Raw genomic sequence first — 15,441 nt, forward strand, 5'->3', positions numbered from 1 at the left:
GAAATGAGATAAGTTATGTGAATATATGAAATGATATATGAATGCAATACATGATACATGTGATATGATATGAAATACTGGTTACACATACATGTGGTATGTGACAGAAAGAAGAACAAGTGATGAGAAAAGTACTCATCGTAAATGCCCATAGTATATGATACGAGAGCTATAGGTATAGTTGGCATGCCAAGAGTCGAGGGTATTGTAGTCCTTCGGGACGTAGTCCTTTGGGATGTAGTGGTCCTACGGGACATATATAGCAGTCCTTCGGGACGAATACTGAACAAATGTTCGGTGCCCCATGAGGGAATTTATACGAGCTGTGGTGACAGCATTGGTGCACAACCTCAATATACTCACATACCTCTATTCTCAATAATATACATGGGAAACAACAACAACAACAACAACAACAACGATAATTGAAATATAAATTAAAGTGAAAGTGATGCATAAAGGTAAGTTTCATGTGTGCATGACTTGGTTATATATGTCATAGGAAATATATCCATGCATATTGAAATATCATGATCAAATGGTAAGAATGCATATTCATGAAACTATTGTTACATGTTTATTTATTGCCTCACTAAGTCTATGACTTAGCGTGTAAGTGATTTACACGTAGGTACCAAGAAACGTGAAGAGCAAGAATAGAAGTGGCAATGATAGTATTTTTACTAGAAGATCATATCAGAAGTAATCGACAAAGTATGTATTTTGTTGTGTATAGAGTGTTGGCATGTAATAAGTCGTTAATTATGAGCACTCTGATCGAGTTTGTATTTTGTAATCTCTTCTATGTAAATTAAAGTATTTTGTTTTAAATAAAGTTTTAAATTTCCCGGGAATTTTCTTTAAGTGTCAAGGTTTTAAAAGTCAATGTGACACCTCGGACTCGTATTCAGGTCGGGTACGGGTTGGGGTGTTACACCAGGTGCATAGAAACATCTTCAAGCGTGATCGTGCACTCTCCGCACGGAAGATGGAATGTGTGGGTCTCCGGCCTCCACCGCTGTACTAAGGCAGAAATCAGGTCTGGCTCTATCTTACAGTGACCCTGATATCTACCTATGTAACCGAATCCAGCCTCTACTAAATACGACAAGACACGGCTGGGTATCACTAACTTAATATTCCTAATAAAATGATCTAATACACGGTCCTTCTCCTAAAAATAAATAATTACAAAAAATAATTCTTAATCTAATAATCATGCATTAAATAAATCAACTAATTATTACTAATAATTTAAATTAAATTAAAACGTTAAAATGTTAATGTATCAGCAAAGTGTCGAGATATTTAATTCTTAATCTAATAATCATGCATTAAATAAATCAACTAAATATTACTAATAATTTAAATTAAATTAAAACGTTAAAATGTTACCGTATCAGCAAAGTGTAGAGTATATGATTTCCATCCGAGCGAAGTAGACTGCCTTCCATTATATATCTTAAAAAGAATTATATTATTAAAATATTAAATAAAGTAAAATACTTAAATAAATTAAATACATAATAGTAAAAATATTATAAAATATACCTTAAAAAGAGAAGGTATTTGAGAGAAATTTAGAGATTTTAAGAGAATTTGGTGTGATAAAAGTGATTGAAGATAGAAGTATTTATAGGGAGGATTGGGATGTGGAAGGGCGGGGCGGGTATTTAGGGGTATACTCCACGTGTTAGATACTCAGGTATAGTGCGGATCAGAGGGCGCGCTATACCCACGTGGCGTTAAATCACCGTATATCACGGGGCAAGAGGCGCGCTTTACTGCTACGGGTGTTAGATCGGTAAATATACCGATCACCGGTGATTTATTGGAAAAACCCCTGAATATTCAATACTGTATTTATAATTATTTATTTTCACGTGGCAAAATCTAGTTGAAGATTAAATATAAATAGTCAACTATCTGGTCTATTCTGCCTTGAAACCGTGTGAAGGTGACAGAATTGGCTTTCCCTGACTGTTACGTGGATGCGGTTACGCTTTATTTTACTTTTTGCATGGATTTTCAGGTGTCCTACCCCATATAAGAGGTTAATATAATTAAGGGTAAATTATAGGTTTAATATATAAATTATTATTATTTTATTTTAGTATTTAAATTTTATTTAATTTTAAATCATATTTCATGTTTTAATTTAAATTATACTTTAATACCTGATGTCAATTCAATTAATTTAAAATTATTTAATTCAACCCAATTCGATTGGATGTTGACACTAATTATAAGGAATCCACAAGGGGCTATGGGGTGCAAAAACACATGCCCAACAAATTCAACATATGGACTTCCATTTTCATCTTATTGGGCCATTTGTATTCTAGAATGAAACTGATCAAGTAATCCAATTCTAAGTGAAAAAGGGGTAAACTCCACATTTAGTACCTAAGCAATTAGTTTTGGTCCGTTTCAATACTTAAGCTTTCCATTTTTTTAAGATCATACCTAAATTTTAGTTTATTTCATTTAGTACTCGTCATCAAAAACTTAACGTGTTTAGTACCCAAATTATCAATTTTGGTCTATTTTAGCACATAAACTTTCAATTTTTTCAAAATTTAACGTTAAATTTTGGATAGTGATACTAAAATGAAATAAAAATTAAATTTTAGGTATGATTTTAAAAAAGTTAAAAAATTAAGTACTAAAATTGAAAAAACCCTGAATTTAACTCCTCATGACTAGGGGTGGCAAAGGGCAGGGCGAGGGCGGTTTTGCATTACCCATCCCGTTCCCAACACTTGCGGGTATGGTTTTGGGGAATCCGCATTATATGTTTCGAGGATTTTTTTTGTCCACATACCCATCCCTTACGGATCCCTGTGGGTTTCAGTTAATCCTCATCCCAAAAAATAAACAAAAATTTTTAAAATCAACAACACGTAAAACTTGTAAGATATATTAAATTGATATCTTTCTATAATATCATAGTTTCAAACGTCAATATTCATCTAACACCGAATTTATGTACAATCTTAATCATTTTCAATCTCTACAAATCAATATATATTAAATGAGAAAATATCTAAACTTCAATTTTAGTTCATTTGAGATGTAACATTGGCAACATGTGTAATCTCACAATCTGGTCACGTATACTTTTTTTTATTAAAGCATATATTAAGGGTATATAGGTAAATGATTATAAATATATTTTTAAATTTTGTAAAATATCATGAATCCCCACGGTTTTTCACACGGGTATGGCTTGGATATAGTAATCCCCGTCCCTGTCCCCATTTGAACTTCGAGGATAAAACTTCCACCATCTCCATCCCCATCCATGTGGATGAAGATTTCGGTTATTCCCCATCCCATCGTTTCAGATCCATATGGTTTTCGATTTTTCCCCACCCGATTATCACCCCTAAACAAAAGTCATGACATCACAACACCATTCTTCCGCGATGAGGGGGCTTACGTGCAATTTTATCTGCCCCATGAATTTTAAAGTGGGGCCACTTTGTGTGTTTAAGTTTGCTTCATTGACGTCAATAGGGAGATTGTGTTGGAATTTGCCTTTTGCTATTCAAATCTCATTTCTCAAACAATTATTGAAAATTTGAAGGTTTTTTTTCCAGCACTTACAAGTACATTGTGGACTAGATAATTGTTCAATTGATATTATTGTATAACATATCGTGATTTAGGATACTCGTTTTCCTCCATATCTTTTTCCTCGTCAGAAGCCTCAAACATTTTCCTTGCTGCTCATCCTTCTTCACCGCCGCCTTCGCTTTCCGAACATAAAATACTTCATCCTGGCCGTGAATATAGCCTGCAAGTCGTCGTAAAATAAATTCGTCTCGATTGAGATAGTTTTTCCTTGAAGCAAATTTTTTGTCACCTTTGAGATTGTTTATCTCAAAACAAAGTTTCGTCTCGCTTGAGACAGTTTCCCTTGAAGCCCAAATTTCAAACTTGTTTCACTTGAAACAAAATTGATCTCACTTGAGATTGTTTTCCCAAAAATAAATTTGTCTCGCTTGAGATAGTTTTCCCTTGAAATGCAAATTTTGAAATTGTTTCCCATGAAACAAAATTTTATCTCACCTGAGATAGCTTCTCTAGAAACAAATTTCTTTCTACTCATTTATTTTCACTCAAATGTCTAATATTTGATAGGAATTCAAAGTTAGCAAAAACTTCGTTTCACAATTACATGATGAAGAAGAATACTTCATTTCAAGTTAATCATTGATAACCATGATTAGATATTCTCAACAAGAATGAGCAATGTCATCATTAGATTTGACACCGAGCAACGATTAACTCTCTTTAACATGAAGGAGCAATGTCATTTTCAAAGTCAAACTATCTTTAGACAATTAGACTTCCTCAACAAGAATGAACAACATTATCTTCAGATTTACAATCCTTAAAGAACTGCTAGTGTTCCTCACCAAGAAGGAACCATATCGAATCAAACCATCAAAATACGACTAGACGTCCCCAACACGAAGAAACAACGTCATTCACCGACCAGATCTCCTTAACGTAAATGAGCAATGTCATCCTCATACAATCAGACTTTATCAACACGAAGGAAGCGTGTTGTCTCCAAATTATCCAAATACTTTCAGACTTCCTCAACAAGAAGGAACAATGTTATCTCCAAATACGGTTATACATCCTCAACACAAAGGAATAATGTCGTCCACCGACCAGATATCCTCAACGCGAATAAGCAATGTTATCCTCAGACAACCAGACTTCCTCAACACGAAGGAACCGTGTTTTCTTCAAATTATCCAAACTGACCAAACTTCCTCAACGAAAAGGAACAACGTCATATGAAAGCGGCCATAACTCTTCAACATGGATGAGTAGTTTCTTCTTCAACACTAGATTATCTCCAGATTGACTAGGCTTCCTCAAGAGGAGGAACAATGTCATCTTCAATTTACTTGAAAGCGGTCGAACTCTTTAACATGGAAGAGCAGTGTCATTTTCAACATTAAATTACTTCGAGCCAGTCAGATTTCCTCAATGCGAATGAACAATATTGTCTCATATATGTCATTGTTCGATATGTGACCAGACATCCTCAACATGAATGAACAATGTCATCTTTAAATTCTATGTTTTCAGACAAAGAATTGGAGCTTCAGATGCGGAGTGAACATCATAGCTAGAAAAATTGATGTTTATGGTCTTTGCCCTATTCTTGTCATGTGACAATGGGAACATAGACAAATCATTCTGTTGAAAGATCGAGGCAAAAATCAAATAGAAGATTGATGAGGGATATTGGAGCCCAAAGATGGAGTTGTAATGTGTTCAGGTAAAATTAGACCATTATTTGTCTTTGCTTCGTCATTGTTTACACAACAGACGAGCAAAGAGGAACAATTGTAATACCCTAATTTTTTCTGAAAATTAAAATGGGATTGAAGACACTTGAGAGTTATTTTGAAGATGGTCGTGCATCGATTGACTCAAGTGGCATTGGTGATATGAACAAAAATGAATTCATGAAATTCTACATTTAAGGCGTCAAGAGACTTTGACCGAGAATGATGAATTTTTAAATCATATTTAAGTTACTTTAGTAGTCATATATTCATTCAAGGACTTTAAATTCCAAATTGTAAATTTGGTGATGACTAAGGACCAAATTTTATTTTTACCATTTTAACTTTGAGTTGGGTTATTAAATCCCAACTTTAACTTTGTACCAGAGACTTTCTCTCCCAAAAAAAAAATTGGAATCAAAAGGTAAAATAATTTTTCAAAAGGTAAAATAATTTTACTCCATATTTCTTTCTTTTCTTTCAGCGGAAGCTTGGGGGTTGATTTTCGAGCAAGGGGAGGGGAGTGTTGTACACCGGAAGTATATTTGGGGCTGGTGGCTGGTGTGCGAGGACCGACGCATGTGTTGGGAGTCGACACTAGAACTTCTCGGCCACACGAAGAGAGTAAGAGAAGATAATCTCTTATGGGTTAGGAGTTTTGGGTCCTCGTCGGTCGTTGGAGCACCAATCAGGGGGAAGAAGGCCATCATCGTGGTGGCCGGTGTATAAGGGTCGGCACCGACGTGGGGGCTGGGCTCCAAGCCTTCCGGCCGTGTGAAAAAAAAAAAGGAGAGAAGGGGAGAGTTTTTCAGCCACACGCGTAGAGAGGAATAAAATGGGGGGTTGCTTTTAAAATTTTTGGGTAAACTACGTGTAAGCCCTCCCCATTTCAGCTCATTTTACATTCTGGTAACTTGTTAATGTCTAACTCTACTGTAACAAACCCTTTTTTCCTTATGAGAGCAAAAGGGGCTGTTAATGAAATCAAGTCATTCAATTATATAATTCTACCCCTTTTCCAGTTGTTTGTTAAAATGCCCACAAGTTCCCCGTTCCACGCAAGCACTCAACCAACCCTCTTTTAAATTTTAGCCCTAAAATTAAAAATATTTTTGTTTTACTTTTTTATAGTAAAAATTATAAAACAATATAACTAAAATTATATTTTAAATTTTAATATTTATAGTTTTTTTATAAATAAAATAGGCTTAATTATAAAATAAGTGTCTAAAGTGTACCAATTTTTTCCAAATAGGTGCCCATTTTTTTCAATTCATCTAGGTGACAAACTTACAAATGTTACTACTTTAGGTGCTCGAGCCGTAATGGTTGTTAACTTCCTAAAAAGGCTACTTTTAAAGCCTTTTTCATTTAAGTTATTGTTTGTTTAAAAGCTTATTTTAGTCATTTTAGGATCATGTAGTTACATATAGTTGCATTTCTGGTGGTTGTGCTATTTTATTTCTTAATGGTGTTGTTTGAGGGAAAGGTGCAATTTGTCTATGGTGTGTACGGAATAGCAAGAAAAATGATTCTTTGGGAAGTAATGCCGCGGCATCATACGTTGCTAAAGCAGATTGAAATGCCTTGGCATTTCTGGCGCAGAAAAAGACAAAAAGATATTTCTGCATAAGGACAGCTGGCACTTGACAGCTGTCTCTGCACGTGAAGGACTGCTGTAACCGCCTGCCAGAGCTGCCAAAGGACCACTGCCACTTGGAGGATAAGGTTTATGCACACATGTGATTCTAGAGGTATGAGGGGTATTTGCACCCAACAACCTCATCATTACCCCTGCATATTTTTATTATATATGACACCTCATGGGAGAGAAAAAAAGGGGGGGGGGCAGAGAGCACACGCATAGAGCAGAAAAAAATCACATTTTTATTTTCTCTTTTCCTTTCTTCTTCATGGGGATATTCCTCCATTGATAAAGCTCCAAGGAGTGGCAAGCTAGGCGCCGGAAGGAGCTAGCGAGCTAGGTGGTTCGTGGTGGCCGAGAGGAGACCTCCGGTGGCGCATCGAAGGCTTCTTCTCACTTCCCTTTTGCTGCTATTTTTCTATTAATTTGTGGTTGTTGGAACGAATATTTCATGACTTGTGTTTGGATATTTCGAACCCACCATGAACTAACTTATTGGTGGTGGTTGGTTGAACAATTGTTTAAACTTTATTTTTTAGGGTATATTTAAGTTTATTTTGGGTTCTTTATTTGCTTTGCTTATGAATGCTTCACCATCTAGGCTTGTAAGAGGCATGGAAATGTCCATCTCTTAGATGGAGGTTAGGTATTCGGAAGAATCCTAAGCTAAAAATACTTGTAAGTATTCGGAAGAAACGCAAGATAAGATCCTCATAAGCAATGGGTTATGATATTTTCAAGGGGCTTTGAACCGGCTTAGGAATATTATAACTTAATCCCTTAGATCTCGGAAAAGACTAGGATAGGATTTCAACGACTAAAAAGGGTGTCTTTATCAATAGGGTAGGCTGTCCAACATCGTTGAGTGAGAGCAGATGCCTTGGCATCCTATTCTGCTAGGTTCTTTTGAACACCTTAGGAAAGCCCTGTCGAGTAAGTAAAGACAAGATAGCTTAAATATACTTGAGAAATAAGTTTAGCAACCTTAGACCAATCCTTACCATTCATTTCATTGGAAGCTTGTCACGTGAGGATTATTTTCTTTTTGTTTTATTTATTTTATTTACTGTCTTTACCATTTCTCATTGCCTCAACATTTCACCATACTCAACATTAAACATCCATCATTGCCACTGCATTTCCATTTGCTACACCATCACACCATCAATCCGCATCCACCAGCATACACATATCCATTGCCGTGACATTTGTATATATCAAGACTAACTATACTTAGATAATTTAGTGCGTTGCTTTGGTTAGACTTTCGTAATTTCACCCAATCTCTGTGGAGACGATACTCACTCATCATTATATTACTTGAGCGATTGTGTATACTTGCACATTATTTGCGTATATTTTATAGTACTCACAACACGCGAACAATGGTCGTTAAATTTTCACTATTGAGTGGCATGTGTCACATTTTAATAATTTTAAAAAGTTTATTTAAAAAGTTAAAATTATATATTTAAAAGAACCCAAATTTTTGAAAAACTTTGAAACCCAAAACTTTGAAAAGTATAATTTCAATCTCTAAACTAACACTGACTGTCATTGTTTGATGTCGATCGGGCCTCCACTAGGACATCCACAATACGACAAGTCAAACCCGACGATAACGCCACTTCTCCGATAAAGGAAAAAGTAAAATTACGACACCCAAAATAGTTTCTCCAACGAACTTAAACCCAGAAATACGCGACACTCAGGCGATCCAAAGATGCACACGACGAAAAGGTAAACAAAGGCCGACAAGGTCAACGTCGGCGTCCGTGGCTGATAAGGGAGGTTAAGGTTAGAGATTTGAGAGTTTTAAAGATTTGTGAGTTTTTTAAATTTTAGAAAAATAAGTTTTTTTTTATAAATATAATATTTTTTTAAAAAAATAAAATTTTCAATTACTAGAACATGACACATATCATTTAATGAAATTTTTTAATAGTAGTCACGGCTCATATATTTAAATTGATAACACTTTTAACATTAAACACATGAATGAATAAAAAAAGATTTTGACACCTATTTAAAAAATAATATAAATTGGACACATGTAATCAAATAAAGCCAATAAAAATAAATAAACCTTGCTATAGTGAATAATCCATCACCCCACCTCTTTCCTCTCTTTTCGCACTTCACCGTCCCGTTTCCATCTCTCCCTTTCTACGATGAGCCGACAAATTCAGAGAACCAAAGAACATTCACACTTACACTTACAATATATATATAATAAAAAAATCGTACTAGTTTGATTTTTTTTTTCAGTTATGAAAATAAAAAAAAATCAAAAAACTAATAATAATAATAATAACAATAATATCAAAAGACGAAACTCTCACAAAAGTATCTGCTCCGCTGCCGTACTGTTCTCTCATTCCAAAAATCTTTCCTTCCTTCGATTCCTCTCTATAGGAGCAGAATCTAGGGAGTTTAGGGTTTGTTTGTGTAGCTTTCTGGACTATAATGTGAAACCCTAGCTAAGCATTTTTAGTTAGGGTGTTTTTTTTGGGATTTTTTGTGGTTCCACGAGATCCGGACAAGAGGATAAAAACTGCGTTTCCTTTGGTAGAAATGGGGAATTGTTGTAGATCTCCGGCGGCGGTCGCTAGAGAAGACGTGAAATCGAGCTTCTCCGGTCACGATCACGGCCGCAAGGATGCCGTTTCCAAGCAGAAGCCGCTGATCACAGTTCTCAGCGGTGTTCCTAAGGAGAACATCAAGGAGAAGTACATCGTGGATCGCGAGCTCGGCCGGGGTGAGTTCGGTGTTACTTACCTCTGCATCGATCGTGGCACGCGAGAGTTGCTCGCGTGCAAGTCAATCTCGAAGAGGAAGCTCAGGACGGCCGTGGATATCGACGATGTGAGGCGAGAAGTTGCGATTATGAAGCATTTGCCGAAGAATTCGAGCATTGTGAGCTTGAAAGAAGCTTGCGAGGATGACAATGCGGTTCATTTGGTCATGGAGCTCTGTGAAGGTGGTGAGCTTTTTGATAGGATCGTCGCCAGGGGACATTACACAGAGAGAGCCGCCGCCGCTGTGACGGGGACGATCATGGACGTGGTTCAGCTTTGCCATAAGAATGGTGTGATTCACAGAGATTTGAAGCCTGAAAATTTTTTGTTTGCAAATAAGAAGAAAATTCCCGTTAAAAGCTATAGATTTGGGTTATCGATATTTTTCAAGCCAGGTAAGTTGTTTAGAAGTTGAACGTATAAACAAATGAGTTCCTTTTCAAGAATGCAGCATATTAGTCAGAATTAATGGTGATAATGCTAGATTACTACTTGAAATTATTTAATCATGTAGCAAATGTAGTATTTTGCCAACCTGGGTTTTGGTATCGTCACCAAACATTTGAATACAAGGAAAAGAACATAAAAAATTATCTATGTTTCTCGGATTGGACATGCCTATGTGCTATTGCTATATTCTGCCTACATATTTTTGTGTATGGTGTTTGTAATGACAAACATGCACCTTGATAATTTTAGTTGCCCATGCTTTAAAGGAAGCCTTTATTTGTCATTCCATTGAATCAATGTTCCCAGCCACTTATTTTGCCTGTAATAAACAAACATAATAAGGAGGTAATGCGTGGTTTGATCTTTGTTAAAGCAGTTTTGATTCTTTCCTCTCATTCTGGAAGTTGGAAGCCTACCTTTTTCCTCCTTGCAATTATCGTATGTTTGTTTTATTGGTTATTTACTCATGGTCGATTCATTACCTTTACCCGTATGAAAGTCTTTCTTTACATCCTTTTTTATCATTATCATGGTTGTTAAAAACCCCCTTCATGATTAATGGAGCTCGTAGAGAAGCTCCTTAATCAGCGGAAGGAGGAAAAGAGTGCCTTAGAATTCATTAATAATATAAAGGATACATAAAGTTTAAAAACATCAATAATAACCCCCTTACAAAACAACCCGAAAACAAATACCCCTAACAACAACACTCTACTTAGCCAATTCCACCCTTAGCTAAGCCATCTGCCTCAATATTAGCTGTCCTAACAACTCATCTAATTACACCCCCCGAATCTTTAAGCCTATTAGCAATATCCTTGACAATTATAACATAAACATCTGGACATTTTTCAACATTCTTAACCCATTTCGTTGCCACCTTACTATCACTTTCAATTATCAACCGACCCTTAATACACCCTCAAAAAGAATCAGAGAAAGATAATCCCTTCTGAACAACCTTTAGCTCCATTAAAGTAGGTAGACCCGGGCCAGAAGCCTCATGGAAAGAACCTAAAATCAAACTTGCATCGTCTCTTAAAATACCACCTATTCCACTTCTCTTCCAGTCACCGTTGGTTGCTGCATCCACATTCAATTCAATGAAGCCCTTAGGAGGAGGGGACCAAGGAAGCTTTGTGACAATCGATTTGTTGAAGGACGAACATAAATCCCCTAGTGAAGGATCACTGATTAGAGAGTCCTTAGGGATAGAAATCTCTTTGAACTTGGTTAAGAACCAAGAAGCAAGCCTAAATCTTGCTAAGAAAAATAAGTCGGTCTGGTCTATCTTCCCCCCTTCGAACACAATGGCATTCCTGGATTTCCAAATGGTCCAAAGAACAACGCACAATATATACTTTCCTCACCTTGGTTTAGTTCTACAATATGTAGTACTTTTTACCTACCTCAAACTGAAGCATTAGACTAGACATGTGGTCAATATAAGTGTTGGGTTTGAAAATGACTGCACAATGCACTGATTTGACTCGGTTCTAATCTTTTTCTTATACTGTTCCATCCACCATTGGCCATTGAGTTGTCAGCATAATGGTTATGGTTGGTCATGTTTGTTCAATTGATACAAAATTTCCCATTTCAGACGGTGGCTTGTCATGGGCAAGAATTGGCTTACCTATCTTGCCAAATTCTCTCAAATTATGCAGCTTTCTCTTCCACCGTATGATTGTTATGATTATTGGATGCTGTAGTATGCTATAAGCATATCTGCTTTGGTTTTGTGAAGATTTTTATGTTCTATTGCCAAAGATGTGGCTGAGTTTGATTTTTATTAATTTTTTACATGCTTCCATTGCTTGCTAATTGGAATGAAAGGCGCAGAAAGTTCCAAGGTTTCTTGTTCAATAATGTTATGCCCCAAATTTTCAACTTATGGATATTTCTATCTGGTAAATAATTTCTCAGTTTTGATTGCAAAAAAATGCATGATCTGGTGGATGTGGTGTGTTGATATTGGGGGGGGGGGGGGGGGGCGTATGAAAGAGTAAATATTATGCTAAGTTGTAAGAGGTTTCTGTACTTGTTGTTTGACCACTTTTCCTTTTTTTGATGTTTGTTGTGGTTTTATTCTTTAACACTGCGTTCTAAAGCTTCAGTATGTAAATTTCAGGTGAACGATTCTCTGAGATAGTTGGAAGTCCATATTATATGGCTCCTGAGGTGCTCAAACGGAATTACGGGCCAGAAATTGATATATGGAGTGCAGGAGTCATTCTCTATATATTGTTGTGCGGAGTTCCTCCTTTTTGGGCTGGTAAGTCTATTTCTGATGAGTTTTGCTTCTCTCCATGCAGATATGTGCATATCTGGTGGATGTGTAATGTATCATGCATCAGAGTGAGTTGAATTGTTATTCCTACCTGAAGAGTGTTTTCTATGCAGAGTCTGAACAAGGTGTTGCGCAGGCAATTATTCGTGGGTTAATAGATTTCAAACGTGACCCGTGGCCAAATGTTTCAGAGAGTGCTAAGAGTCTAGTTCGACAAATGTTGGAACCAGACCCAAAGCTTCGGCTCACTGCAAAGCAAGTTCTTGGTACTAACATTTTCTATTTGATGCTCCTCTTGTGCATATTTCAGGGAAGGGAGGTGGATGGAGGTGCCTAGGCATTTAGGCACAGCCTTTCATGATTGTATTGATCTTCTAATGAGCCTTTTCTTCATCTTCAAATATAACATTTAAAACCTTGTTAATATCAGCTTTCTATGATTACTTTAAAATACAGAGATATATGTTCCTCTTTTGCTCTACATTTTGTGATTACCAATACTTTGCCTAATCACTGTGTTTACTCTTCTCACAGAGCATCCTTGGCTGCAAAACGCTAAAAAAGCTCCCAATGTGCCTCTTGGTGATGTTGTTAAGTCAAGGCTTAAACAATTTTCTATGATGAACAGATTCAAAAGAAAAGTCTTGCGGGTTGGCTCACTACTAAGAATTCTGCTTGATCATTTATTGTTTTTCTTTCATAGGTAGGGGAATCTTAAAAGGTAATTTGAATCAGGTTATTGCTGAGTTCTTATCTGTTGAAGAAGTTGAAGATATCAAAGTTATGTTCAATAAAATGGACACTGACAATGATGGCATTGTTTCCATCAAAGAGCTGAAAGCTGGATTTAGAAATTTTGGTTCACAGCTTGCAGAGTCAGAAGTGCAGATGCTTATTGAAGCTGTGAGTATGCTTGGTTTACATGCTGCCATAAATTAGTATTGTGAATTTGTGATACTATATTTTTACGAGTTTGTACTAGTTCCTACTTGAAATAGCAGTCAAAAGTTTCTTTTTCTAGCAAAGTGCAGTTATTTTTTTGGTAACAAGTATTAGTTGACCAAGACATGCTATGAGTGGAACTAATTGAGTTAGATTGGAAGTTGCCAATTTGTTAGCTCCTGTTGCATCTCATACTAACTTTGTTTATTAGTATCAACATTGTCGTTTGCATAGCTTTCTCTTCCTTTCCCCACTTCGAAGCATATTTTTGAAGAAGCTGGATATCCAATTATGTAACAATATGGACTGGATGGCCTTTGAACACCAATGTCCTCACCTCCTGCAATTTTATGCCTACACACACAAAAACCATTATAATTGGGAGGCTGAGGGTTCCTAGTAATCAGGGAAGTTGATGAGAGATTTTGCTTTAGTTCTTTCTGTAGTTGTAATTTTCTGGTGTTAATACTAGAGTGAGTAGAGTCTATTGGTAATGTTACTTCATCTTTTTCTAAATGCTGATCAAATTTTAATTTGATAGCCACCTTTAGCAGCTTTCATACTCATGAAAATATTTCCGCAGTGTTGCTGTAAAACTATGGCTGCATTCTGGCATCTCATTTAACTCGGATAGTAGCTTAGGTCATGTTATTTCAGTTATCAATTCTAAAAGTGTGCATATTGACAACAGGTTGATGCTAATGGGAAAGGAACATTGGACTATGGGGAATTTCTTGCTGTTTCTCTCCATCTGCAAAGAATGGCCAATGATGAGCATCTTCGAAAAGCCTTTTCTTACTTCGATAAAGATGGCAATGGTTTCATTGAGCCCGATGAGCTTCGGGATGCATTAATGGAGGATGGAGATGATGATTGTACAAATGTTGCAAATGACATCTTCCAAGAAGTGGACACAGACAAGGTGACCTGATGTTTCCTCACTAAAAATTCATATAACCATTTACCAGTTCAACTGCCTTATAATATTTCGGAAATGCAGGACGGGTGCATCAGCTATGATGAATTCGTGGCCATGATGAAAACCGGTACAGATTGGAGAAAGGCATCTCGACATTACTCGAGAGGGAGATTCAACGGTCTAAGCATAAAGCTGATGAAGGATGGTTCTCTGAACTTGGGGAACGAGTAGAATCACGCCCGCTGTACGTTTAATTCATCTAAGCAAGAAAAAAGTAAGTAGTAGATCAAGTTGTTTTCCTTGTATATCTTAGACTTTGCTTTTCTCTTGTGATTGTGTGGGGGAAGGGAGGGAGAGAGGACACTGTATAAAATGGGGTTTTGATGTTAGTGGATCTCTTGCTTTGCTAATGTTAATTTTCTTGTGGCCATAATTTAGGAAGGCACTACACACATTTTGATGTATTGTTTCAGGATGCCATTTGACAACATGAACCTGTGATTGAATTGAATTGAGTGGTGTTTATTATTAGGATCAGGAACGAACATTATAAAATTTATAAAATAAAATTTTATGTTATGGGCCGAATTTATAAAATTTTAAGAGATAAAAATAAAATATTAATCGAAAATACATAAATTATATGAGAATTTAAATTTTCACCTAGGGTGATCGTCCAGTCCATCCTGCTTAGTATTACTTCTCTTGCATTGCATTTTGTGTCCAAATAGGGTATAAAGTAAACATGAGGTCAAGTTGTTTTTTCGTCCATGTACAATATAGGTCTTGCGGATTGAGTCCCCATTACTTATTTTTTGCATTATTTGGTCCTACCATTATCATTCATCAATGTTATTCCTTGGTCAACACTTCAGTCAGCTAATTGAATTTTTGACTGATGTTTGTGATTTGGAATAAAGCGTAGGAGGATCAAATTAAAAGATGACTTTTGAACGTTAAAAAATCCAAACTCGTCTAACACAATTTGAATCAATTTCAAAATTATTAATTTGAGTAACTCAAAGAAATGAAAAAAAAAAACTTATTTATTTAATTTAATCGAATTTTGTTCACTTATAAAG

The 15,441-nt window shown here is 36.1% G+C and overlaps 1 protein-coding gene across 1 annotated transcript; it reads left to right on the forward strand.

Annotated features, from left to right (window-relative positions):
- Positions 1-9,534: 9,534 nt before the first annotated feature.
- On the forward strand, positions 9,535-14,870 carry LOC120116027 (calcium-dependent protein kinase 13-like). The gene is made up of 7 exons (XM_039136606.1): positions 9,535-10,153; positions 12,340-12,483; positions 12,612-12,764; positions 13,033-13,148; positions 13,234-13,401; positions 14,132-14,362; positions 14,441-14,870. Exons 1-7 carry the CDS (start codon positions 9,535-9,537, stop codon positions 14,588-14,590), a joined length of 1,581 nt encoding a protein of 526 aa, XP_038992537.1. The 3' UTR covers positions 14,591-14,870.
- Positions 14,871-15,441: the final 571 nt, after the last annotated feature.

This window comes from Hibiscus syriacus, unplaced genomic scaffold (genome assembly GCF_006381635.1).
Source record: "Hibiscus syriacus cultivar Baekdansim isolate YM2019G1 unplaced genomic scaffold, ASM638163v2 tig00110280_pilon, whole genome shotgun sequence".
Classification (NCBI taxonomy): domain Eukaryota; kingdom Viridiplantae; phylum Streptophyta; class Magnoliopsida; order Malvales; family Malvaceae; genus Hibiscus; species Hibiscus syriacus.